Raw genomic sequence first — 27,704 nt, 5'->3', positions numbered from 1 at the left:
ACTGGCAATAATCCAAACAGGCTGGAACTGCATTAGTTGGGCTGCAAATATTCCTTTTTTTTCCTGTTTCTTGGTGTGGCTGTCCCTGTCCCCGTGGGGAAGAGCTCAGGGCAGCCCTCACCTGCAGCAGGGAAGAGACACAGCATTCCAGGGGACACTCTGAGGCCAGCAGGAGTGTCCCAGCTCAAAGGCAGGGCAGGGAGAGCTCTGCAGGGATCTGCTCCCAGTCTCTGGGGGGGTTTATGCAGCAGGAAGGTGTTCACATCCACACACACACACTCTGCTGGCTGTGGTTGCTGCTCTTGCACAGCTCCAGGCAAAGAAAAGGAAATTTCCTCTGGTTCCCTCCCCACCCTGCTCAGAGGATGTGTTAAAGAAACACAAAATCATTTGTGAAGACAGATTCCTTTGTATTAGGGTGAGTCCAGGGACCAGCTCAGGCACCCCTCTGCTGCCCAGGGGGGTAGAAAAAGCCCAAAACCAGCCCAAAAAACACTCTCCAGCCTCAAAAGGGGATGTAAAAACACCCCAAAACCAGCCCAAAAACCCTCTCCAGCTTCAAAAGGGGATGTAAAAACACCCCAAAACCAGCCCAAAACTCTCTCCAGCTTTGAAAGGGGATGTAAAAACACCCCCAAACCAGCCCAAAAACCCTCTCCAGCTTGAAAAGGGGATGTAAAAACACCCCAAAACCAGCCCAAAAACCCTCTCCAGCTTCAAAAGGGGATGTAAAAACACCCCAAAACCAGCCCAAAAACTCTCTCCAGCTTTGAAAGGGGATGTAAAAACACCCCCAAAACAGCCCAAAAACCCTCTCCAGCTTTGAAAGGGGATGTAAAAACACCCCAAACCAGCCCAAAAACCCTCTCCAGCTTCAAAAGGGGATGTAAAAACACCCCAAAACCAGCCAAAAAACCCTCTCCAGCTTCAAAAGGGGATGTAAAAACACCCCAAACCAGCCCAAAAACCCTCTCCAGCTTCAAAAGGGGATGTAAAAACACCCCAAACCAGCCCAAAAACCCTCTCCAGCTTCAAAAGGGGATGTAAAAACACCCCAAACCAGCCCAAAAACCCTCTCCAGCTTCAAAAGGGGATGTAAAAACACGCCAAAACCAGCCAAAAAACCCTCTCCAGCTTAGAAAGGGGGTGTGAAGAACAAGAGGATGAAGAACACAGTAAATCAAGAAGTGCTGCTAAGAAAAGCAGCAGGAGAAGATCATTCCCATTCTGGGATCTCAGAGGCAGCAGTGGCTCCACACCAAGATGGGATTTTCATCTGCAAACCCCCTGCCAGGGCCTGCAGAGAGTTCTGCAGGGAGTTCCCTCCTCCTGCCTTTGCTCTGGGCAGTGTTTTGTTCAGGAGGCAGCTCCCAGGAGGAATTCCCATCCCCTCATTCCTGGAGTATCCTGGTTTTTTTCAGCAGCTCTCAGAAGTAGTCATCCTTCTTGCCAGCAGCTCCCGGCCTTCCCACACTCTCCTTCTGCTCTTGGACAAGCTCCAGGTCATCGTTGTCATCCACCTCCCCTCCATGATCCTCCTGGGGGCACAGGGAACAGCCAGGAGGGAAAAATCAGGCAGAAGGAAATCCTGGAAAAGGAGATCCTAAAGCACACCACGCTGTCCCTGACCAGAGCTGTCCTACCAAACCAGCCCAGCTTTGGGAACCTGGGAAAACAGGGAAGAGCCCAGCTCTGGTGGCACCTTCAGGTGTCCCTGGCAGCACACAGAGGTGTTTTAAGCACATTTTAATATCCTGGCAGTGCAATGCAGCTCTGACACCTCAGCCTGTGGCCTCTGCTGCGTGAGGGGCAGATGTGAAGGGCAGGTATGAGGAGCTGATATTTTACATCCTCCACATTTCAAACTGTGCCACCAAGCCCAGCCAGGCCATGCAGCAGCCAGCACAGCCTCCAGGGATGATTTTAGCTCCAACCATCCATTGCAGACACCTACAAGAGGCCTGGAATCACTCAGGGAAAGGAGACCTGACACCAACTCTGCTCTGCCCATCCCCTTCATTCCCAGACCCTCAGGAATCCTGGGGAAACTGCAGAAAACCCCTCAGGAACCACTCAGGAAGGGCAGGGAGAGAATGGATGAGACTGGAAGGTACCAGGGTGATCCTCTCCAGCTCATGCTTGAAAAACATTGGTCTGGCATTGCTGCACTGGCACAGCCTTGATTCCTGCTGTGACTGATTCCTGCTGTGATTCATTCCCCCTGTGATTCCTGCAGTGATTCCCTCTGTAATTCCTCCTGTGATTCGTCCTGTAGCTCCTCCTGTGATCGATTCCTGCTGTGATCCCTGCAGTGATTCCTCTTCTAATTCCTCCTGTGATTCCTCCAGTAATTTCTCCTGCAATTCCTCCTGTGATTGATTCTTCCTGTGATTGATTCTTCCTGTGATTCCTGCAGTGATTCCTTCTATAATTCCTGCTGTGATTCCTCCTGTAGCTCCTCCTGTGATAGATTCCTGCTGTGATTCCTTCTAAAATTCCTCCTGTGATTCCTCCTGTAATTTCTCCTGCAATTCCTCCTGTGATTGATTCTTCCTGTGATTCCTGCAGTGATTCCTTCTATAATTCCTGCTGTGATTCCCCCTATAATTCCTCCTGTAATTTCTCCTACAATTCCTCCTGTGATTGATTCCTGCTGTGATTCCTGCTGTGATTCCTGCTGTGATTCCTTCTGTGATTCCTCCTCTAATTTCTCCTACAATTCCTCCTGTGATTGATTCCTGCTGTGAATCCTGATGTGATTCCTGCTATAATTCCTCTTGTGATTCCTCCTCTAATTCCTCCAGTAATTTCTCCTACAATTCCTCCTGTGATTGATTCCTGCTGTGAATCCTGATGTGATTCTCCCTATAATTCCTCCTGTGATTCCTGCTATAATTCCTCCTGTGATTTCCCCTGTGATTCCTCCTAAAATTCCTTCTATAATTCCCCCTGTGATTCCCCCAGCTGCTCTTTGGGAAGCACCCCACAGCTCAGCTGCTGCAGGTGGGTGCAGACAGAAAGGAGGAGGGGACAAAGAGCACAAAGGGTGCTCTGGACACCTGGAAAAGGCTCCAGGTTTGTTCTGGAGTCTCACTGAGCAGGCAGAGGCAGACCTGGAGTCCCTGCTCACCCCTGGCTCCCTAAAAGCTGAGTCCCCCCAAATTCCTGGCTGCCAACCCCCCCCAGGTGACCCCACACCAGAGAGGAAAGAGGAAGAACCTTGGTGTCGTACAATTTCTTGCTCCTGATCTTCTTGGTAATCCTCCAGTGGGTCTTCCCTGGGCTGGGCAGCTCTGCCAGCATCCTGAAAAACACAGGCAGGCAGGGTTGGGAGTGCCCAGCTGTTGGAATTCAGGACATCCCTCTGGCTGTCCTGGACTGCCCAAACCCCTGCCAGGGGGCTCAGAGACCCTGGCACAGAGCCCAAGACCCCTGTGGATTTGATTGTGACCCATGGAAAAAATTACCAACCTTAGATGAGGATCTGCAAGCCACGAAAGTCTAAGTAGAATAATTAGTTTGTCACGGGGTGAAAAAATAGATTTTTGGGGTTTTTAGGATGGGGGTTCAAGGGGCAAGATGGAGGAATCTGGGTGTGCCCATCCTTTCTCCTTCTTCTTCTTCTTGGCCTCCATCTCCTGCTGTGATGGTGGCACTTTTGGGTTGGTTTAGAGTGGAAGCTCACTGTCTAACACAGGTGACAGGGATTGGGAAGTTGTGGTAAATATTGTACACAGAGTTTTTAGTATAAAAAGATATCACCACCCTGGGCAGGCAGAGTGCCTCTGACCTGCTGAACAGACCTGGGCAGGACAGGAGAAAGAATTTTATAGATAAGAAACAATAAACAACCTTGAGAACGAGATCTGAAGAGCTCTGACTCCTTCTCTGCCCACCAGGCTGGGACAAGAGACTTTGTGACACACCTGGGGGTCACTGAGAGCAGCAGAGACCCCCAGACTCTGCCAGCCCTGCCAGGACACAGCTCCTGCCTCAGCCCCAGGGCTGGATCAGGGACCAGGGGGAGCACAGGGACAATCAGGCAACACAAACTCCATTTATTTTTTTGCCATCCAGTCTCTTTTCTCACCTGCTGGCAGCTCCTCTCTCCTGCAGCAGGAGGGCCCCAGAGCTGGAAAACTTTGGGGTTTTTTTTAGGGTAGAGCTTTAGGGAGCACAGCCCAGCCAGATTTGAGAGCCAGGTATTTGTGTCACTAATTCTTTCCACATTTGCACTAATCTCAAGGAGGTGTTGCTCTGCTGCTGCCAGCCCCTCTCTTATTTGATTTCATTGGCCCAGATTTCTTTTTTTCTTTCTTAATCCCACCATTAATCATGATTTTAGAGCCTGACAGATAAAACACTCAGTTTTTTTAAAACAACCTTCAGCTGCTTGTCCAAACAAATGAACATTTCCCTGATGCAGAGCCTGGCTTCAGGCAGCAGGAAACACTTGGTGAACTAAATGGATTCCATCTGCAAGGAAGCAAACAAGGAGGCAGAGCTCTGACACGCTGCCAGGAGCCTTGGAGAGGCTGCACTGAGCAGAACCCGAGCACAAACTCAGATTATTGTCTCTGGTGCTGCTCCCAAGTGCTTGGAAGTCCCCTATTCCACATCTCCCCATCCCTAAAGGTGTTGCAAGTGCCAGGGGGGACTTCAGAAGCAGAGAGGACGAGGCCAGAGCAAGCTCTGGTGCATGGCTAAAAGAGAATTTCCTGAACTCTGGCACTTTTGCTTATTCTGCTTCACTCTGCCCCGGAGCTGGACTTGCACAGCTGATTGTGCTGATAAAAACCACAAGCAGAACGAAAACAAAGGAACAAAATGTCCTATGAAATGTAAATTTCAAACTCCATTACAAGGAGAAGAAGAAAAATAGGTTAGTTTTGACCGACCTGCCAAAGAGCTCTCTGCTGCCTGCCATATCTCACAGTGGGATTATGGATCCACCCAGGAATCTGGATTATGGATCCACCCAGGAATTTGGGTTATGGATCCACCCAGGAATCTGGATTATGGATCCACCCAGGAATCTGGATTATGGATCTATCCAGGAATTTGGGTTACGGATCCACCCAGGAATCTGGATTATGGATCCACGCAGGAATTTGGGTTATGGATCCACCCAGGAATCTGGATTATGGATCTATCCAGGAATTTGGGTTATGGATCCACCCAGGAATTTGGGTTATGGATCTATCCAGGAATTTGGGTTATGGATCCACCCAGGAATTTGGGTTATGGATCCACCCAGGAATTTGGGTTATGGATCCACCCGGGAATTTGGGTTATGGATCTATCCAGGAATTTGGGTTATGGATCCACCCAGGAATTTGGGTTATGGATCCACCCGGGAATTTGGGTTATGGATCCACCCAGGAATTTGGGTTATGGATCCACCCAGGAATCTGGATTATGGATCCACGCAGGAATTTGGGTTATGGATCCACCCAGGAATCTGGATTATGGATCTATCCAGGAATTTGGGTTATGGATCCACCCAGGAATTTGGGTTATGGATCTATCCAGGAATTTGGGTTATGGATCCACCCAGGAATTTGGGTTATGGATCCACCCGGGAATTTGGGTTATGGATCCACCCAGGAATCTGGATTATGGATCTATCCAGGAATTTGGATTATGGATCCACCCAGGAATCTGGATTATGGATCCACCTGGGAATTTGGATTATGGATCCACGCAGGAATTTGATGTTTCCCTTCCAGTCCTTAAATTCTCTGCCCACCCAACCGTCCCCAGCTGGGGATCCCTCCCTGGCCCTGCTGGTTGTCACCTTTGGTGGCTTCTCCTTCCACTCTTCTTTCACACTGGGCTCCTTGAACTTCTCCGAGCCTCCCACCTTCTCCTCAAAGTCAGGTCTCTCCAGCTCAGCCTCCTCAAACTCATCCTCCCCCTGGTTGTTGGGGTCCTGGGCAGGATCTGCAGCATCATCTGGCAGCTGGACAGGAAAAGCCTCTTTTATTTATTTCTTTTATTTAATTTATTCCCTCAGGAGGCAGCAACCTGCCTTCCCCAGCAAGAATGGAGCACTTGTACCTCTCCAAGCCTGTTAGGTTTGTTAAAAAAACCCCAAAAACATCTTTGTTATCCCTCCACACCCAAGGAGTTGGGAGTTTACAGAAACTTCTGGGTAATTATTGACTGATTGGACTCTAATTCCGAGCCAGAGTCGCATCCAGGTGAAACAGGGCAGGATGAAAAGATGAAAACTTCTCCCAGCCAGGCTGGGCAGGGCTTGGAGCACCCAGGACAGGGGAGGTGGCTGGGGTTGGGGTCAGATGAGATTGAAGGTCCCTCCCAAGCCTTGGAGCACCCAGGACAGTGGGAGGTGGATGAGGATGGGGTCAGGTGAGATTTAAGGTCCCTTCCACACCTTGGAACACCCTGGGACAGTGGGAGGTGGATGAGGATGGGGTCAGATGAGATTTAAGGTCCTTTCCACTCCTGGGGCACCCAGGACAGTGGGAGGTGGATGAGAATGGTCTGATATGGGGTTTAAGGTCCCTTCCACACCTTGGAGCACCCTGGGACAGTGAAAGTGGCTGAGGATGGGCTGAGATGAGATTGAAGGTCCCTCCCAAGCCCTGGGGGGTTTGTGATGCTCTGGTTACTCACCATGGGCTCCTGGACCACGGGCTCTTTCTGGGAGTGCAGCTCCCTGTCGATGACTCCTGCATCTGCCAGGGACAGGGATAGGGACAGGGACAGGGATAAGGACAGGGATAGGGACAAGGGCAGGGACAGGATTAGGAACAAGGGCAGGGACAGGGACAGGGACAAGGACAGGGACAGTCAGTGGGGTCTCCTCAAAGCCCCGGCCACCACCTGGGTGGTTTACCCCGATGCTCTGTGAATGTGCAGAGGAAATGATGGAGGAAGTGGAAGGGCAGAAACTCCCACCCGAGGGGGGTGATCTGCAGCCTGGGAGAGCTGGGGATGGGAAGTTCACAGGCACGGAGCAGGAAAATCATAAATTTGTGTTCCTACAGTTGTAAGAATGTGCCTAAATTAAGTGAGAATCTGTGTTGGGAAGATGGTGAAAGGTTTTACAGTGTAGTAATTGTATAGAGTAAGCTAAGAATGTATAATTCTATATTTATATATTATACATATACTATTTTATATCTATATATTATACATATAATATTTATAATATGTAAAATTATAATGTGTAAAAATATAATATATAACATATAACTATATTATATAAAATATATAATATATAAATATAATAGCCAATACATAAACTATATTTCATATAGATAAATATATAATATATAGTATATAGTATATAATATATAGTATATAGTATATAATATATAGTATATAGTATATAATAGATACTATTATATATATTATATACTATTATATACTATTATATATATTATGTATATAAAATATAATATATATATTAATATATATTGTATGTACTATATATTAATATATATTAATATATACTAAATATACCATATACTACATACTATATAATATTATATATTATATTATATATATAATATATACAATTATATAATTATCATTATCTATATAATTATATTATGTCTATATAATTATATATTATATAATACGTAATATATAATATATAAAATATAATACATAATATATATAATAGATAATATACGATATAAATTATATACAATTATATAATTATAATTATCTATATGATTGTATATTATCGATATAATTATAATATTTAATATATAATTTTAATATCTATTGTAATAGAAGCATGTGTGTGTACATGTAATGGCAGCCCATTGGATAAATTACACCCAGTGCAGTAGAATTCAGTAAAGGGCATCGTTAGAAAAACAAAATAAATCTGTGGCAACTTTCCATTGGGGAACAATGTTAAATATTGTAACAAAGAGACCCGTGACAACCTCTGCGCTACGGCTGACTGCTTTGGAAACTTTCAACTCTCATTTGAAAATATACATTTAAATTTTGAGCGTGTTCAGTGGCCCAGCCTTGGAGGCCGATGCGTGTCTGTAACACACAGTTTTTAGCCCGGCAGTGGCCCCATCCCCTCAGCTCCAGGTAACGCCGGGTGTCTCCAGGACAATTAAACATTCTAAAGGGGACAATCAAACATTCGAAGGGATCATTTCCGTACCCGCTCGCAGCTCCGGCCGCTCGGCCCGGTCCCCGCGCCCGGCCGCTCCCGCGGGGCCGGCGGGCCGGGGGCTGCCCCGGGCGCTCCCGGGCCGCTCCCGCGCTGCGCCCGGCTCCGCCCGCGCCCTCCCGGGGCTCGCCAGCTGCGGCCAGCTGCAAAACACCGGAGCGGGTTGGACCGGGCCAGTCAGGCACCCGACTGCAGCCCAGCACAAGGCTCTTCCTGGGTTTTGTTATGTTATATGAGTATGGTATCATAAAATAGTGATATAGAACGTAAAAATATAATAATAAAAATATTTTAAAATATTTTAAAATATAATATAATATAATATAATATAATATAATATAATATAATATAATATAATATAATATAATATAATATAATATAATATAATATAATATAATATAATATAATATAATATAATATAATATAATATAATATAATATAATAATATACTACACTATACTATAGTATATTATACTATAGTATACTATAATATAATATACTATACTATAATATATTTATAATATAATATACTATAATATAATATACTATACTATAATATATTTATAATATAATATAATATAATATAATATAATATAATATAATATAATATAATATAATATAATATAATATAATATAATATAATATAATATAATATAATATAATATAATATAATATAATATAATATAATATAATATAATATAATAATATGCCATATTAATAATAAAATAAAATATCCTTATAATATAATGTAATATCATATCATATATATAGTGCAACATAATATCATAAATATAATATAATATAATTTCATATATAATATAATAGAATAATAATAGAATAAGAATAGAATATAATGTATTAATATTCGAATAGAATATCTTTATAATATAATGTAATATAATATATGCATAATGCAATATAGTATCATATATATAATGCAACATAATATAAAAATATATAATATAATATAATATAATATAATATAATATAATATAATATAATATAATATAACATAACATAACATAACATAACAGATATAATTATAAAAACCCCATTTGGAAGAACTCCGTGTCACCGACCTTTGCAGCGGCGCCGCCCTGCTCCCTGCTGGGCGCTCCCCGCCCGCCTCTGGGGCCTTTTCTGCCGGAGAGTTTGGCCCAGGAGCCGGGCTCTGCTCGTGGCTCCTCACCTGGATGTGCATCTCCACCTTCACATCCTGCACAGGAGACACCCCGGGTATCAAACAGCCCAAATCTGGGCCGAAAATCCTTGATCAAACAGAGAACATCCTGAAGTGCTCTGGAGGAAAGCTGCAGCCCTGCCCACCCTGCAGTACAAGAACCCTCCTGCCATGCAGCCAAAAGGAATAGCTCAGTCCAGGTTTGGCTGGGAATAATTCAATAATTCCAAAAAGGAATAACTTAGGTCCAGCTTTGGCTGGGAAAAATTCAATTATTCCATAAAGGAATAATTTAAAAAAGGAATAATTCAGGTCCAGCTTTGGCTGGGAAAAATTCAATTATTCCAAAAAGGAATAGCTCAGGTCCAGCTTTGGCTGGGAATAATTCAATTATTCCAAAAGGGAATAGCTCAGGTCCAGCTTTGGCTGGGAATAATTCAATTATTCCAAAAAGGAATAGCTCAGGTCCAGCTTTGGCTGGGAATAATTCAATAATTCAAAAAAAAGAATAATATTAAAAAGGAATCATTCAGATCCAGCTCTGGCGGGGGCAGGTGGATCTCCAAGAGAAGAGAAACAACAAAACCACCTCTGAAATCTCTCCCACACCAACATCACTGGAATTCAAGTCCAGCTTTATTAACCTTTCTCCATTTTTGCTCTATGTTCCGTGTCTCATATTGTCCTTTATGAAACTTTTCCCATTTTTGCTCTGTGCTCCTTGTCCCCTACTGTCCTTCATCAAGGTTTTCCCATTTTTGCTCTGTGCTCCCGGTCTCCTTTGTCCTTTATTAAAATTTTTCCCATTTTTGCTCTGTGCTCCCTGTCTCCTTTGTCCTTTATTAAACTTTTTCCCATTTTTGCTCTCTGCTCCCTGTCTCCTCTGTCCCTCCTGAACCTTTTCCCCTTCCCCAGGAGAGTGCAGGTGTTTTTCACCCAGACCTGGCAGTTTCACCCTCTCCCATGAGCCTGGCCAACTCCTCATGGTGCCCACCCTGCTGCCAGCCCTGCCCCCGTGCCCAGCGCCCCCAACCCCTCAATCCTGAGCCCCCACGAGCTGAGACCCCCCGAGCAGGGCAGGGCAGGGCAGGGCAGCACCCACAGGGCTGGGCAGGCTGTGCACGGTGCGGGTGAAGCGCGCTGGCCAGGCTGGCACGGCCCCTGGCAGCCAGCTGGCATCCTTGGGGACAGCGTGGCTGGCATCCCGGGCCACCTGGGGCTGGGCATCCTTGGGGACAGCGTGGCTGGCATCCCGGGCCACCTGGGGCTGGGCATCCTTGGGGACAGCGTGGCTGGCATCCCGGGCTGGGGCTGGCTGGCCCAGGGGCACCAGGGGCTGGGCACCCCTGGGGCTGGAGGAGCCCTGCCCTGGCAGCTGCTGGGCACCGGGCACCACCGAGGGGCTCTGGATCTCCTGGCTGGGCTGGGAAACCTGGAAGAGAGGGAGAGGGAAAGGGAAAAGGGAAAAGGGGAAAGGGAAAGGGGAAGGGGAAGGGAAAGGGGAAAGGGGAAGGGAAAGGGAAAGGGAAAGGGAAAGGGGAAAGGGGAAAGGGGAAAGGGGAAAGGGGAAAGGGAAAGGGAAAAGGGAAAAGGGAAAAGGGAAAAGGGAAAAGGAAAAGGGAAAAGGGGAAGGGAAAGGGAAAAGGGAAAAGGGAAAAGGGAAAAGGGAAAGGGAAAAGGGAAAGGGAAAAGGGAAAAGGGAAAGGGAAAAGGGAAAGGGAAAAGGGAAAGGGAAAAGGGAAAGGGAAAAGGGAAAGGGAAATGGAAAGGAAAGGGAAAAGGGAAAGGGGAAGGGAAAGGGAAAGGGAAAAGGGAAAGGGGAAAGGGGAAAGGGAAAAGGAAAAGGGAAAAGGAAAAGGGGAAAGGAAAAGGGGAAAGGAGAAGGGGAAAGGAGAAGGGGAAAGGAGAAGAGAAAGGAGGAATGGAGAAAAGGAGAAAAGGAGAAGGAAGGATTCCAGGAAGGAAAGAAAGGAGAGAAAGGAGAGAAAGGAGAGAAAGAAAAGAAAGAAAAGAAAGAAAAGAAAGAAAAGAAAGAAAAGAAAGAAAAGAAAGAAAAGAAAGAAAAGAAAGAAAAGAAAGAAAAGAAAGAAAAGAAAGAAAAGAAAGAAAGGGTTCCAGGAAGGAAAGGGAAAGGGAAAGGAAGGAAGGACAAGAGCAAACTCTGAGCTTTGCTGTTTCAAAGCTCCAGGAGCCTTGCAGAATGTTTATCCCGGGGTTTTCCAGGGAATACCCCAGGGAAATTCCAGGGAATCCCACACCTTGTGCCTCCCTGGCTGCAGCGGGCTGCTGGCTGGCACCAGGGGCTGCTGCCCCTTCCCTCCTCCTCCTCCTCCTCCTCCTCCTCTCAAGCCTGGCATCTTCTGGAGGGCTTCCTTGAGCTGCCTGAACTCCTCCACCTGGGCCTGAGGGGAGGAGAAGGACACAGAAAAACCCCACAAGGGGTTAAAGGGAGAAACCCCACAAGGGGTTGAAATCTCCCTGCTGGGAACTGGATTTAGTATTTACAGAATGTTTATTATTTGGAGAATATTTATTATTTAGAGAATGTTTATCATTTGGAGAATGTTTGTCATTTGGATAATATTTATCATTTGGAGAATATTTATTATTTGGAGAATATTTATCATTTGAAAAATATTTATCATTTGGAGAACTTTTATTATTTGGATAATATTTATCATTTGGAGAATATTTGTCATTTGGAGAATATTTTTCACTTGGAGAATATTTATTAATTGGAGAATATTTATTATTTGGAGAATATTTATCAATTGGAGAACATTTATCATTTGGAGAACATTTATCATTTGGAGAACGTTTATCATTTGGAGAACATTTATCATTTGCAGAATGTTTCCCAGGTGTTACCTGGGCACTGAGGAGCTGGGAGTGAACCTCCAGGTGAGCCTTCCTGAGGAGCTTGCTCTCTTCTCTGAGTTTAAACACCGTGTCTGCAGGAGAGGAAGAAATTTGTTTAAAAAGAGATTTTTTTTTAATTATTATTTTTTTCTCAAGTGTGGCATCTCCCTTTCTCACCACAAATCCCTGCTGACCTCACAGCTCTCTCCAAACTGGGAATGGAACCTCCAACAATGTGTATTTCAGGAACAGAGCAAATCACATCTTTACCTTTCATTTATTTGTCCTCAATTTCCCCCCTTCTAACCCAAAATCTCTTCACATGTCAGAGTGGGCTTTGCTGAGCAGAGGGAAAAACCCCCAAACATCCCCCAGCAGATTTGGGTCTTCCAGATGCAAACCTTAAATGTAATTAAACAGCAGCTGAATAAACCCCATTTTCTGGGAATTAAAGGGATCAGCATTGCCTTCAACACTGGCACCATTAAATTGCATTTTACAGACCTACACCATTAATTAAAAATAAAAAATTGATTTCATTTCGTTTCATTTTGCTCCCAAGGTGAAAGGTCAGAATTTGGGGGATTTGTTCCTGCAGAATTTGGGGGATTTGTTCCTGCAGAACTTGGGGAATTTGTTCCTGCAGCTGCAGGAACAAACAGCAGCTGAATAAACCCCATTTTTGGGGAATTAAAGGGATCAGCATTGCCTTCAACACTGGCACCATTAAATTGCATTTTACAGACCTACACCATTAATTAAAAATAAAAAATTGATTTCACTTTGTTTCATTTTGCTCCCAAGGTGAAAGGTCAGAATTTGGGGGATTTGTTCCTGCAGAACTTGGGGGATTTGTTCCTGCAGAATTTGGGGGATTTGTTCCTGCAGAACTTGGGGGATTTGTGTTTCTAATACATTATAAACATTATAAGTTTTTGTAATGTATTATAATTATTATAAATAAAATATTATTTGATACTACTATTATAATAATTAATAAAATGATCAATAATATGAAAATTTTTAGAATGGATTATAATTGTAATTGTATAATTATAATTGTAGCATTCTGTTTATAATACATGATAAACATTATAAATTTTATAATGCATTATGATTATTATAAATAAAATATTATTTAATACGAATATAATAATAATTATAAATAATATTAAAATTTTTATAAAGAATTATAAATAAAATAATGTTTAATACTAATATAATAATGATAAATATAATAATAATAAATAATATTAAAAATTTTATCATGTATTATAAATAAAATGTTTACTACTAATATAATAATAATAAATATAATGATTATAAATAATATTAAAATTTTTATAATGTATTATAAATAAGATAATGTTTAATACTAATATAATAATAAATGTAATATTATAAATAATATTAAAATTTTAATCATGTATTATAAATAAAATAATGTTTAATACTAATATAATAATAAATATAATAATTATAAACAATATTAAAATTTTTATAATGTATTATAAATAAGATAATATTTAGTACTAATATAATAATAAATATAATAATTATAAATTATATTAAAATTTTTATCATGTATTATAGATAAAATAATGTTGAATACTAATATAATAATAATAAATATAATAATAATAAATATTAAATTTTTTATCATGTATTATAAAAATAATAATGTTGAATACTAATATAATAATAATAAATATAATTATAAATAATATTAAAATTTTCAAAATGTATTATAAATAATGTTTAATACTAATATAATAATAATAAATATAATAATGATAAATAATATTAACATTTTTATCATATATTATAAAAATAATAAAGTATAATATGAATATATTAATAATAAATATAATAATGATAAATAATATTAAAATTTTTATAATGTATTATAGATAAAATAATGTTTAATGTGAATATAATAGTAATAAATATAATAATTATAAATAATATTAAAAATTTTATAATGTATTATAAATAAGATAATGTTTAATACTAATATAATAATAAATATAATAATTATAAATAATATTTAAAATTTTCGTAATGTATTATAAATAAAATAATGTTTAATACAAATATTATAATAATGAAGATAATTATAAATAATATTAAAATTTTTATCATGTATTATAAAAATAATAACGTATAATACTAATATAATAATAAATATAATAATGATAAATAATATTAACAATTTATAATGTATTATAGATAAAATAATGTTTAATACAAATATTATAATAATGAAGATAATTATAAATAATATTAAAATTTTTATCATGTATTATAAATAAAATAATGTTTAATACTAATATAATAATAAATATAATAATTATAAATAATATTAAAATTTTATAATGTATTATAGATAAAATAATGTTTAATACTAATATAATAATTATAAATATAATGATAAATAATATTTAAAATTTTATAATGTATTAAAAATAAAATAATGTTTAATACTAATATAATAATAAATAGAATAATTATAAATAATATTAAAATTTTCATAATGTATTATAAATAAAATAATGTTTAATACTAATATAATAATAAATATAATAATTATAAATATAATATTAATTTTTAATAATGTATTATGAATAAAATAATGTTTAATACTAATATAATAATAATATATATAATAATCATAAATAATATTAAAATGTTATCATTTGTTATAAATAAGATAATGTTTAATACAAATATAATAAAAATATAATATTATAAATAATATTAAATTTTTTACAATGTATTATAAATAAGATAATGTTTAATACTAATATATTAATAATACATATAATGTATTATAAATAATATTAAAATTTTTATAATGTATTATAAATAAGATAATGTTTAATACATATATAATAATAATAAATATAATTATAAATAATATTAAAATTTGAATCATGTATTATGAATAAAATAATGTTTAATACAAATATAATAATAAATATAATAATGATAAATAATATTTAAATTTTCATATTGTATTATAAATAAAATAATGTTTAACACAAATATTTTAATAAAGAAGATAACAGTGATAAGGACTATTAGAATGTTTGGCATGTGTGACAATTAGGACACGGCCACTGTCGGGTTGTGCTGAGTGAATGACCACCCCTGCACTGGGACAGAAAATGGAGCAGCAGTTTCTCCAGCCCGTCCCAGGTGTCCCACACCTGGCCGGGGCTCAGCCCCGCCCTGCCCCGCCCTGCCCCGCCCCCGCGGTGTCCCCGCGTTGGTCGCCTCACCCTGCAGCCTGGTGACCTCGCTGTCCCTCTGCTGCTGCAGCTGCGCCGCTCGCTGGCTCTGGCTCTCCAGGCTCCTCCTGTGCTCCAGCCTGAGGCTGTTGTGCTGCAGCTGCAGGTCCAGCAGCTGCTTCTTGACATCGTCGTGCTGGTTCTGGGGGAGCAGAGGGGTCAGGGGAGGCTGGGCTGGGCAGAGCTCCAGAATAGAGCAGGGGTCTGTGAAAAGGGTCTGGATCCACCTCGGGCAGCACCAGAGCCCAGGGCTGTGCCAGGATGGACCAAAATGGTCCAAAATGAACCAAAATGGACCAAAATGGACCAAAATGAACCAAAATGGACCAAAATGAACCCAAGATCAACCAAAGTGAACCCAAGATGAACCAAAATGAACCAAAATGAACCCAAGATCAACCAAAGTGAACCCAAGATGAACCAAAATGGTCCAAAATGGACCAAAATGAAACAAAATGGACCAAAATGAACCCAAGATCAACCAAAGTGAACCCAAGATGAACCAAAATGAACCAAAATGAACCCAAGATCAACCAAAGTGAACCCAAGATGAACCAAAATGGTCCAAAATGAAAGAAAATGGACCAAAATGAACCCAGGATGGACCAAAATGGTCGAAAATGAACCAAAATGGACCAAAATGAACCAAAATGAAACAAAATGGACCAAAATGAACCCAAGATCAACCAAAGTGAACCCAAGGTGGACCAAAATGGTCCCAAAATGAACCAAGATGAACCCAGGATGAACCCAAGATGAACAAAAATGGACCCAGGATGGACCGAAATGGCTCCAAAATGGTCCCAAGATGAACCAAAATGGTCCCAAAATGAACCCAAAATGAACCAAAATGGAACCAAAATGAACCAAAATGGCTCCAAAATGGTTCCAAAATGAACCCAAGATGAACCAAAATGAACCCAAAATGAACCCAGGATAAACCAAAATGGTCCCAAAATGAACTCAAGATGAACCAAAATGGCCCCAAAATGGTCCCAAAATGAACCCAGGATGAACCAAAATGGCCCCAAAATGGTCCCAAAATGAACCCAAGGTGAACCAAAATGAACCCAAAATGAACCAGGATGACCCAAAATGGTCCCAAAAGGAACTCAAGATGAGCCAAAATGGCCCCAGAATGGTCCCAAAATGAACCAAAATGGTGCTAAAATAAACCCAAATGGCCCCAGGGTGGCCCCAGGATGAGCCCAGCGTGCACGTCCCATTTCCCAGGCGGTGACAATGACATTCCTGGCAGAACTCTTCCTCCTGAGCACACCAGTTCCCCTGGGAACCATTTCTGCCAGGGCCCCAGTGCCACCAGTGTCACCCACAGCCTCACAATGGGCTAAAAACTGCTTTTCTGAGGGAAAAATCCCTTTTTTTGGAAATCTCACACAGTGCCAAGGGCTGGTTTTGTCTTTCAGCAGCTGTAAATGTAGTTTAAACAAAAAAAAAGATGGTTGGGGTTGTTTTTGGTGGGTTTTTCCCACTCCTCCAATAAAAGGAAGCAAGAGAAAGGGAGCCAGGAATAAAAAAATGCTCTGAGTAAATAAAATTTTTAAAAGTCCCCTTGAGAGAAGCAGAGCAGATTCTGCTCAGGCTGCAGCTGCTGTGAGGAGGAATTTTGCTGCTGCAGAGCATTCCCAGAGCCCAGAGTGCTGGAGGAAGCCCAAGAGACAGAACTGTACTTCCTTTTTCCAAGCTGGAATCCAAAATCCAGGCAGCTGGAGGTCCAGCTCAGCTCAGGAAATCCAGCCCAGGGCTGCTGGAACCCAGCCCTGCTTCTCCATCCCGGCTGAAATCAGCATTTCACTGCCAAGTTTAGGCTGAAAACGATTTTAAAAACCACCCCAGCAGCCTCTGGGGTGGTTTTAAAAAACATTTTTAGTCTAAAAATGTTGCCCTGCTCCAACAAAAGTAAAATTGAACATCAGGATGTGCTTCAGGTAGGGCGGGTGATAAGGTGTAAAATGCAAAAAAAGTGCTATAAAGTGATAAAAAAAGTACAATAAAATGGTATAAAATGCAATAAAATGGTATCAAATGGGATAAAATGCAATAAAATGGGATAAAATGGTTTAAGCTGCCCTGCTCTGAGCCTCCTCCACGGACTGGAATATTTGGTGGGAGCCCAAAGGTGGCTCCAATGAATAAACCCCATTTTCACACTGAGAGACCCAGAAAAAACAGCCAAACCCTGGGTGATGAAAGTGCTCAGAGGCTGATGTTGCAGATAGAAAAATTATTAAAAAAATAGAAAAATTTTAAAGAAAATATTTATCAAACCAGGCCTGCTCTGGCTGGACTGTCATTTCTTCTAAGCCAAGGAAACATTTTGGAAGATCCCACGTGAAATCAGTCCTGGTGTGAGCAGTTCATTAACAAACCAATTTATTCCTGGGTTAAAAAAACCACCTTGCACCTGGATTGAGTGTTTTACACTGGTTTTTTAGGTAGAAAAATGAAAATTATCTTCCATAAACAGCTTTTTCTGCACGTACACTGGGAGTTTGACTATTGTTACACCATGTACTGTATCTATTGAGTGATATTATTGGACTAATAATTAGACTAATAGTCTAATACTATTATTATTAGCTCTATTATTGCATTAATTGGTCAATCAATACAATAATAATAATAATTAACACAGCTGGACACAGATGTTCACCTTGGATGAGCACAGATCTCCTCCCCAGGGGATGCCTCAGGTTTGGATTTTCTGTTTTCCACATTCTGAGCTGCTTTAGTGGCTGGCTCTGGGTTCATATTATGGGATGGTGAGCTCTGGGCACAGAGCAGGGAGACAAAACAATTCCTGCTCCAGCTGGGCACCAAGGACAAATGAGCCAAATCTCAGCCCAGGAGCACAAACCCCGTGGGCTGGAGAGAGAAAAACAAGGGTGGGACTGCCTGGGCTAAGGCTGGGATGGGACAGTGAACTGCAAGGTGCACATGGAGCAGAGCTGATCATTTTGTGAGCAATCATCCATTTCTTGGGACCATTTTGGTTCATCTTGGGTTCATTTGGGGACCATTTTGGGTCCATTTTAGTTCATTTTGGGTCCATTTTGGAGCCATTTTTGTTCATCCTGGGTTCATTTTTGGGACCATTTTGGTTCACCCTGGGTTCATTTTGGTTCACCCTGGGTTCATTTTGGTTCATCCTGGGTTCATTCTGGCACCATTTTGGGTTCATCTTGGGACCATTTTGGGACCATTTTGTTTCATTTTGGGACCATTTTGGTTTATCCTGGGTTCATTTTGGTTCATTTTGGTCCATTTTGGTTCATTTTGGTTCATTTTGGGACCATTTTGGTCCATTTTGGTTCATTTTGGGACCATTTTGGTCCATCCTGGGTGCAGCCCTGGCTGGGCTCTGGTGCTGCCCGAGGTGGATCCATTGAGGAGAAACTTTCCATCAATCCCTGCTTTTTTCTGGAATCTGCTCCAGCTCAGCCTCCCCAAGTGCAGCACTCCTGGGATTCTCCACCCCTCCAAGCCAGCAGCCAAGCCTCCCTTACCTTCAGGATCTTGTGCTGGGAGCTGAGGGCCCCATATCTGTTCATGGAGTCTTGCTGGGGAGAAAGCAGATCCAACATTGGAGAGCATCAGAGTCCAGAAAAACCCAGGGAGGAAAACCCCAGAGGAGCACCTGCCCAAATCCACCCCGCAGGGAGGGCCTGGACCAGCAGGACGTGCAAGGAAAGTGTTGAGGTTTTCTCTTGGTTTTGCCAGGGTTGGGATGGAATGTGTGAGATGAAATTTCTTGTTTGGACTCAGATGTTTGTTAGTTTTTATCTGTATTATTGTCCTATAAACTGTGAGTTCTGCAGCACTTCACCAAACTAAAAATGGAGCTCTGGCTCTCTCTGCAAGGCCTTTCAAGGATAAAGTGTCCAATTCAGAAATGACACCTCAATTATTTCACTTTTAACCCAATAACCAACCACCCGTGGCTGCAACGGGGAGTTTTTATCAATTACACAAAACCACCCAAACCCATGGAGGAGGAGGAGGAGGAGGAGGAGGAGGAGGAGAAGGAGAAGGAGAAGGAGAAGGAGAAGGAGAAGGAGAAGGAGAAGGAGAAGGAGAAGGAGAAGGAGAAGGAGAAGGAGAAGGAGAAGGAGAAGGAGAAGGAGAAGGAGAAGGAGAAGGAGAAGGAGAAGGAGAAGGAGAAGGAGAAGGAGAAGGAGAAGGAGAAGGGGGAGAAGGAGAAGGGGGAGAAGGAGAAGGGGGAGAAGGAGAAGGAGAAGGAGAAGGGGGAGAAGGAGAAGGGGGAGAAGGGGGAGAAGGGGGAGAAGGGAGAGAAGGGGGAGAAGGGAGAGAAGGGAGAGAAGGGGGAGAAGGGGGAGAAGGGGGAGAAGGGGGAGAAGGGGGAGAAGGGGGAGAAGGGGGAGAAGAAGAACAACAAGGTGAAGAAGAAGTAGAAGAAGTAGAAGAAGCTGAAGAAGGTCCAGCCTCTGCCCTAAAACCTCCACCTTGCTCCCCATATATTTCTGTATTCTAAACCCCAAACTCTGAGTTTCCCAGCCTGTGCCATCACATCCTTCTATCCAAATCCACCCCCACAATCCCAGCTCCACCATTCCATTCTGGAAGCTTCTCCAGGGCCCCCGGGCAGCGCAGGGCTCTGTGTCCCACAGCAATCTGGAATCCCAGCAGCCAGAGCTCCAGCCCAGAGCAGCCAGCCAGGGCTGGGCCAGGCCCAGGAGCCCTCCCTGCCCTGCCCGGGGGCACAGGAAGGATTTCCCCCGTGGGACCGAGGCCAGGACAAAGCTCCCCCACCTTCTCCTTGTTGAGAGCTTCCTGAGCCTCCAGCTTGTACACCAAGAAATCTGGAGAGGGGGAAAAGAGGCAGGCAAAGGGCTCAGAGGGTTGGCATGGCTGAATAAAGCATTGTTCAGCATATTTATATTTATATTTATATTTATATTTATATTTATATTTATATTTATATTTATATTTATATTTGTAATAAAGTTGTAATGGTTGAATTAAGCATTGTTCAGCAGATATATTTATATTTATATTTATAGGTATATTAATATTTATATTTATATTTATATTTATATTTATATTTATATTTATATTTATATTTATATTTATATTTATAATAAAGTTGTAATGGTTGAATAATACATTGTTCAGTATATTTATATTACTTATATTAATTTATATTTATATTTATATTTAAGTTGTAATGGTTGAATAAAGCATTGCTCAGCAGATATATTTATATTTATATTTATAGGTATATTTATATTTATATATTTATATTTATATTTATAATAAAGTTGTAATGGTTGAATAAAGCATTGTTCAGTATATTTATATTACTTATATTAATTTATATTATATTTATATTTATATTTAAGTTGTAATGGTTGAATAAAGCATTGTTCAATATATATTTATATTATTATAAACTTGTAATGGTTGAATAAAGCATTGCTCAGTATATTTAGATTTAGATTTATACCAAAGTTGTAATGTTTGAATAAAGCATTGCTCAGCATATTTATATTCCTATATATTTCTTCAGCCACCAGAGGCTTTGGGCACTTTGGGGGCTTTGGGCACTTTGGGGGCTTTGGGGACAGCTGGGGACTTTGGGCACTTTGGGGGCACTTTGGGCACTTTGGAGGCTTTGGGGGCTTTGGGGGCTTTGGGGGCACTTTGGGGGCTTTGGGGGCTTTGGGGGCACTTTGGGGGCACTTTGGGGGCACTTTGGGGGCCCTTTGGGGGCTTTGGGGGCTTTAGGGACAGCTGGGGACTTTGGGCACTTTGGGCGCTTTGGGGACTTTGGGCACTTTGGGCACTTTGGGCACTTTGGGCACTTTGGGCACTTTGGGGGTTTCGGGTGCTTTGGGGACAGCTGGGGACAGCTGGGGGCTTTGGGGACTTCAGAGGCTTTGGGGGCTTTGGGCACTTTGGGGGCTTTAGGGACAGCTGGGCACAGCTGGGGACTTTGGGCACTTTGGGGGCTTTGGGGGCTTTGGGGGCTTTGGGGGCTTTGGGGGCTTTGGGGATTTTGGGGATTTTGGGGACTTTGGGGGCTTTGGGGGCTTTGGGGGCTTTGGGGGCTTTGGGGACTTTGGGGACTTTGGGGACTTTGGGGACTTTGGGCACTTCGGAGGCTTCGGGGGCTTTGGGGACTTTGGGGATTTTGGGCATTTTGGGCATTTTGGGGACAGCTGGGGACTTTGGGGGCTTTGGGGGCTTTGGGGACTTTGGGGACAGCTGGGGACTTACTTTGGGGGCTTTGGGCACTTTGGGCACTTTGGGGGCTTTAGGGACAGCTGGGGACTTTGGGCACTTTGGGGGCTTTGGGCACTTTGGGCACTTTGGGGATTTTGGGGACTTTGGGGACAGCTGGGGACAGCTGGGGACTTTGGGGACTTTGGGGACTTTGGGCACAGCCATTTCTGACCTTCCTTGGTCTTCTTGTGCTCGCCCCTCTCCTTCTGCAGGGAGCGCTCCAGGCGGGACCGGTGCTCGTACACCACTGGGGACAGGCACAGCAGGACAGACTCCAGTCAGCCCCACAGGTATTTTTCCCACCATTAAAATAAAATTCAGATATTTTTTCCACCATTAAAAAAAATTCAGATATTTTCCCCACCATTAAAAAAAAAAAAATTCAGATATTTTTTCCACTATTAAAAAAAGATATTTTCCCAACCATTAAAATTCAGATATTTTGCCCACCATTAAAATAAATTGAGATATTTTCCCACCATTATAAAAAACATTCAGATATTTTTCTACCATAAAAAAAAAAATTAGATATTTTCCGCATCATTTAAATTCAGATATTTTATCCACCATTTAAAAAAAATCAGATATTTTCTCTACCATTAAAAAAAATTGGATTTTTTCCCACCATTAAACAAATTCAGATATTTTTCCACCATTTAAAAAATTCAGATATTTTCCCCACCATTAAAAAAAACTAGATATTTTCTACACCATTAAAATTCAGATATTTTACCCACCATTAAAAAAAATTCAGATTTTTTCCCCACCATTAAAAAAAAAAAAAATTCAGATATTTTTTCCCCACCATTAAAAAAAGTTCAGATATTTTTTCCACCATTAAAAAATCAGATTTTTCACCACCATTAAAAAAACCCAGATATTTTCCCTACCATTAAAAAAATATCAGATCTTTTTTGCACTATTAAAAAAAGTTCAGATATTTTCCCCACCATTAAAAAATCAGATTTTTCCCGCTTTAAAAAAAAAAAATCTGATTTTTCCCCACTATAAAAGAAACCCCCCAGGCACCCCTGCAGTGCCAGCATCACTTCCAGAAGCATCTCTGCCATCTGCCCCAGCAGCCAAATGCAAACAGAAGAATCCAAAAGAGAAGAAATCCAAAAGAGAAGAAATCCAAAAAAGAAGAAATCCAAAAAAGAAGAAATCCCAAAAGAAGCTTTGCCTTTGTTCACATTGTTGTTCCAAATAAAAACGGGTAACCATGGCAACGGGCGTGTTTGGGAATGGCAGCTCTGACAGGGGATGGCAATCCCAGCAACAGGCTGCAGCTCTCGGGTTTGGGTGGAAAAAAGGCGATTTTGGCTCAGTTCTCGGGGTGTTGTTCCCAAACCTGGCGGTCCCCGAGGCTCCCCGGGGCTGCAGGAGGAGCAGGGGATGCTGACACAGCAGGGAGGGATCATCTGGGTTCATTTCTGCACCCCCAAACTGGGGCTGCAGGGGGGACCTGTCACTGAGATGTTGTGTGAAAAATCCTTTCCTGAGGGTCTTTTTTCTCCTGAGAAGCCTCAGAGGAAAAGAAAACCAACAATTCTCTGCTGCTGTGGGATGCACCAGGTGGATCTGGGATTGGTCCATGTGGTTGTTTTTAATCAATGGCCAATCCCAGCCCAGCTGTCTCAGACTCTGCTCAGTCACAAGATTTTATTCTCATTCCTTTCTATTCCTTCCAATCCTTCAGATTAAATCCTTTCTTCTATTCTTTTAGAATAGTTTTAATAGATAATTTTCTTTTCATGTAATATATATCATAAAATAATAAATCAGCTTCTGGAATGTGGATTCAGGATTCTCATCCCTTCCCACATCAGGATTGCCTGAAATTCCCACAGGAGCCCTGGCTGGGACTGAGCTGTAGGTGAAGGAAAGATGGAACCAAACCATGAGGTAACTGAAGCTGAACACAATTAATTGTTTTTAATTAATGGCCAATCCCAGCCCAGCTGTCTCAGACTCTCTGGTCAGTCACAAGATTTTATTCTCATTCCTTTCTGCTCCTTCCAATCCTTCTGATTAAATCCTTTCTTCTATGCTTTTAGTATTGCTTTAAAAGATCATTTTCTTTTAATATGATATATATCATAAATTAATCAATCCACTTTCTGAAACATGGAGATTCTCATCCCTTCCCACATCAGGATTGCCTGAAATTCCCACAGGAGCCCAGGCTGGGACTGAGCTGTAGGTGAAGGAAAGATGGAGCCAAGCCATGAGGTACCTGAAGCTGAACACAATTAATTGGATGCACTCCCAAGGCTGATTGGGTTTTGTTTCCTGGAGAGGAGCATACAGCCCTGGGCACCTGGGGATGCTCCATTTGCAGCACGGAGCCACCAGGAGAAGGTTGAACCCTAAAAGTCTCAAATGTGGGGTCACAGATCTGCAGGATGCCCCAGCAACCCAGGAAAAACATCCCTGGATGTGCCCACAAAGGTCCTGCAGACAGCCTGTGTTTGATTTTAGCTGGGGAAGAGCTGCCAGGTAAACACAGCCATCTCAACTGACTTTTTAGGGGGGAGAAAAAGGGGTTAAATAATCCCTTGACCTCCAGCAGAACAATTTTTGGCCACATGGATTCATTCTGTGGGCACTCCAGGGCCAGCCCGTCCTCCAGTGCTGCCCATCCCGAGGGCATTCCCAGCAAACCTCACACAGGAGCTCAGCAAATCCCTCCAGAGCCCACAAATCCATGTGAGGTGTTCCCACCAAACCTCACATGGGGAGCTCAGCAATCCCTCCAGAGCCCCCAGATCCCCAAATCCATGTGAGGTATTCCTACCAAGCCTCTCATGGGGAGCTCAGCAATCCCTCCAGATCCCCAGATCCCCAAATCCATGAGGTGTTCCCACCAAACCTCTCATGGGGAGCTCAGCAATCCCTCCAGATCCCCAAATCCCCAAATCCATGAGGTGTTCCTACCAAACCTCTCATGGGGAGCTCAGCAATCCCTCCAGATCCCCAAATCCATGTGAGGTGTTCTCACCAAACCTCTCACAGGGAGCTCAGCAATCCCTCCAGATCCCCAAATCCCCAAATCCATGTGAGGTGTTCCCTGCAAACCTCACACGGGGAGCTCAGCAATCCCTCCAGATCCCCAAATCCATGTGAGGTGTTCTCACCAAACCTCTCATGGGGAGCTCAGCCCCTCCAGATCCCCAAATCCCCAAATCCATGTGAGGTGTTCCCACCAAACCTCTCATGGGGAGCTCAGCAATCCCTCCAGATCCCCAAATCCATGTGAGGTGTTCCCACCAAACCTCTCATGGGAGCTCAGCCCCTCCAGATCCCCAAATCCATGTGAGGTGTTCCCACCAAACCTCTCATGGGGAGCTCAGCCCCTCCAGATCCCCAAATCCATGTGAGGTGTTCCCACCAAACCTCTCATGGGGAGCTCAGCAATCCCTCCAGATCCCCAAATCCATGTGAGGTGTTCCCACCAAACCTCACACGGGGAGCTCAGCAATCCCTCCAGATCCCCAAATCCTGGGACAGCCGCTGGAAACGCGGCCCTGCCCCCCCAGCAAGGCAGGACAGAGGAGATAAGAGCTCAGGCTGGAGGAGCCGCGCCTGCTCAGCCTTCCCTGCGGGCTGCAATCCCATTTTCCCACAGTCAGGCATTTATGTAAGGAGGACAAATGAGGGGAGAGGGGGAGGAGGAATCCACACGCTGCGTTTGCCTTCCGGTCTCCGGCAGCTCTTGCCAGGGGAGCAAAGTGCTGGGCAGCGGCATCAGAAAAGCCAATTCTTCCTCCTCCTCCTCCTCCTCCTCCTCTTCTTCTTCCCCTCTTTCTAGGGAGCTAAAAATCAGCAGCATCCATCAGCCCCTAAATGCTGCCACGGCTTTTTAAATCCCGGATCGACCTCTGGAGAACGAGGTGGGTTTGTCTGCGGGATCAGAAAATCCAATTCTTCCTCCTGCTCCTCTTCTTCCCCTCTTTCTAGGGGAGCTAAAAACCTGCAGCATCCATCAGCCCCAAAATGCTGGCACAACTTTCTTATTCCCGGATCAACCTCTCGAGAATGAGGTGGGCTTGTCAGCAGGGTCAGAAAATCCAATTCTTCCTCCTCCTCTTCCTCCTCTCCCCACTCTTAGGGAGCTAAAAATCAGCAGTATCCATCAGCCCCTAAATGCTGGCACGACTTTTTTATTCCCGGACATTTTAGTCCCAGATCAACCTCTGGAGAACGAGCTGGGTTTGTCAGCAGGGTCAGAAAATCCAGTTCTTCCTCCTCCTCTTCCTCCTCTCCCCACTCTTTTTAAGGAGCTAAAAATCAGCAGCATTCATCAGCCCCTAAATGCTGGCACGACTTTTTTATTCCCGGACTTTTTTATTCCCGGACTTTTTAGTCCCAGATCAACCTCTGGAGAACGAGGTGGGTTTGCGAGTGGGGTCAGAAAATCCAGTTCTTCCTCCTCTTCCTCCTCTCCCCGCTCTTTTTGAGCTAAAAATCAGCATCCATCAGCCCCTAAATGCTTCCACGACTTTTTTATTCCCGGACTTTTTTATTCCTGGACTTTTTTATTCCCGGACTTTTTTAGTCCCGACTTTTTTAGTCCAGACCAACCTCTCCAGAACGAGGTGGGTTTCTCGCCTTGCAGAGGCAGCAGGCAGCAGCGGGCCGGGACAAAACTTCAGGGGAAGATCCCTTCCCTCTCTGCTCGCTCGCACACGGGGCAGAGAGAGCGGAGCCGCCTCCCAGAGCCCGCCCTGCGTTTTTACTGCCCCGCGTGTGGCCTGACCGGGGTTGGGATTTGCACCCAAAAGGAGAAAAAATGGAATGGCCGTGACGCAGCTGAGCTGGCCCATCCAGCTCCGACCCCCTCTGCCAATTCCCACTCAAGGCTGCTCCAATTCCTGACAGCCAAACTGGGGGAAGGAAACAGCACAGCACCTTCAAAGCCGAGAGATGAACGGGGGACCCTGCTCGTGGCTGGGAGGGAGAGGATTTGGGGCAGGGTGTGCACACAGGGACAGCTCCGGAGGGGTCACTCACCTTGGGGTCACTCACCTGGGAGCTCCGGAGGGGTCACTCACCCTGGGGCTCTGGAAGGGTCACTCACTCACCTTGGGGCTCCGGAACTGGTCATTCACCTTGAGGTCACTCACCTGGGAGCTCTGGAGCAGGTCACTCACCCTGGGAGCTCCAGAGAGGGTCACTCACCTTGGAGCTCTGGAGTTGTCACTCACCTTGGAGCTCCGGAGGGGACACTCACTCACCTTGGGGCTCCGGAACTGGTCACTCACCTTGGGCTCACTCACCCTGGGAGCTCCAGAGAGGGTCACTCACAGGGACAGCTCCGGAGGGGTCACTCACAGGGACAGCTCCAGAGAGGGTCACTCACAGGGACAGCTCCGGAGGGGTCACTCACAGGGACAGCTCTGGAGGGGTCACTCACAGGGACAGCTCCGGAGGGGTCACTCACAGGGACAGCTCCGGAGGGGTCACTCACAGGGACAGCTCCGGAGGGGTCACTCACCTTGGAGCTGGGCTGACAGCGCTTCCTGCTGCTGTTTGTATTTCTGCGCCAGCGCCTCGGCGCTCCGCACCTTCTGCTGCAAGTGGCTGTAGAGGAGAACTCCGGAGGCCAGGCAGGCCAGGGTGAGCAGGCAGAGGGCGGTGGGCAGCAGCCCCTTCTGCCTCCTGGAGCACATCCCGGTGCCCATGGCGGTGCAGGAGCGGCGCAGCCCGGCCGGCGCTGCTAAACCATCGGGTTATCCCGGCCCAGCAGCCGCTTTCCTCGCGGATCCGTCCGGAAGATGCGGCCGCGGGCTCGGCTCCGCTCCCTGCCGGGCCTGGGGGGCTCCTGGCGGGCTCTACTCCTCGCTGTCCGTCGGGACATCCGTGTCCGAGCGGAGCCCGAGCATCCTCGGGGGGCGGCCCGGGGGGGCTGCGGGGCGAGGGCAGCGGGCGGAGGGCACCGAGC

General features: G+C 43.6%; 1 protein-coding gene across 5 annotated transcripts; it reads right to left on the bottom strand.

Annotated features, from left to right (window-relative positions):
* Window positions 1-389: 389 nt before the first annotated feature.
* LOC132337759 (Golgi integral membrane protein 4-like) lies at window positions 390-27,704 on the bottom strand. 5 transcript variants are annotated; one of them, XM_059866598.1, is made up of 15 exons: window positions 27,258-27,702; window positions 21,933-22,007; window positions 20,288-20,337; window positions 19,024-19,077; window positions 15,488-15,638; window positions 12,216-12,298; window positions 11,606-11,749; window positions 10,609-10,779; window positions 10,450-10,560; window positions 9,247-9,383; window positions 8,159-8,310; window positions 6,640-6,701; window positions 5,798-5,962; window positions 3,233-3,304; window positions 390-1,538 (listed from the first exon to the last, which is right to left on the bottom strand). In XM_059866598.1, exons 1-15 carry the CDS (start codon window positions 27,442-27,444, stop codon window positions 1,428-1,430), a joined length of 1,725 nt encoding a protein of 574 aa, XP_059722581.1. In that variant the 5' UTR covers window positions 27,445-27,702; the 3' UTR covers window positions 390-1,427. The 5 variants fall into 5 exon arrangements, with proteins under 5 accessions (XP_059722581.1, XP_059722582.1, XP_059722579.1 ...); XM_059866599.1 differs by having other exon boundaries at window positions 3,220-3,304; window positions 10,450-10,779; window positions 27,258-27,704; XM_059866596.1 differs by having other exon boundaries at window positions 10,450-10,779; window positions 27,258-27,701.

Source organism: Haemorhous mexicanus, chromosome 23, assembly GCF_027477595.1.
Source record: "Haemorhous mexicanus isolate bHaeMex1 chromosome 23, bHaeMex1.pri, whole genome shotgun sequence".
NCBI classification, from domain to species: domain Eukaryota; kingdom Metazoa; phylum Chordata; class Aves; order Passeriformes; family Fringillidae; genus Haemorhous; species Haemorhous mexicanus.
This window is presented reverse-complemented; position numbering and strand designations above follow the sequence as displayed.

What these genes read in the sequence shown, in the direction of transcription:
- LOC132337759 (XM_059866596.1), bottom strand. Translation starts at nt 27,444, where the DNA reads ATGGGCACCGGGATGTGCTCCAGGAGGCAGAAGGGGCTGCTGCCCACC. An exon ending in CCCAGCACAAGATCCTGAAG is followed by an intron (nt 15,639 to 19,023) that starts GTAAGGGAGGCT and finishes CTGCTCCCCCAG; the next exon opens with AACCAGCACGACGATGTCAA. An exon ending in AAGATCAGGAGCAAGAAATT is followed by an intron (nt 1,539 to 3,232) that starts GTACGACACCAA and finishes CTGTGCCCCCAG; the next exon opens with GAGGATCATGGAGGGGAGGT.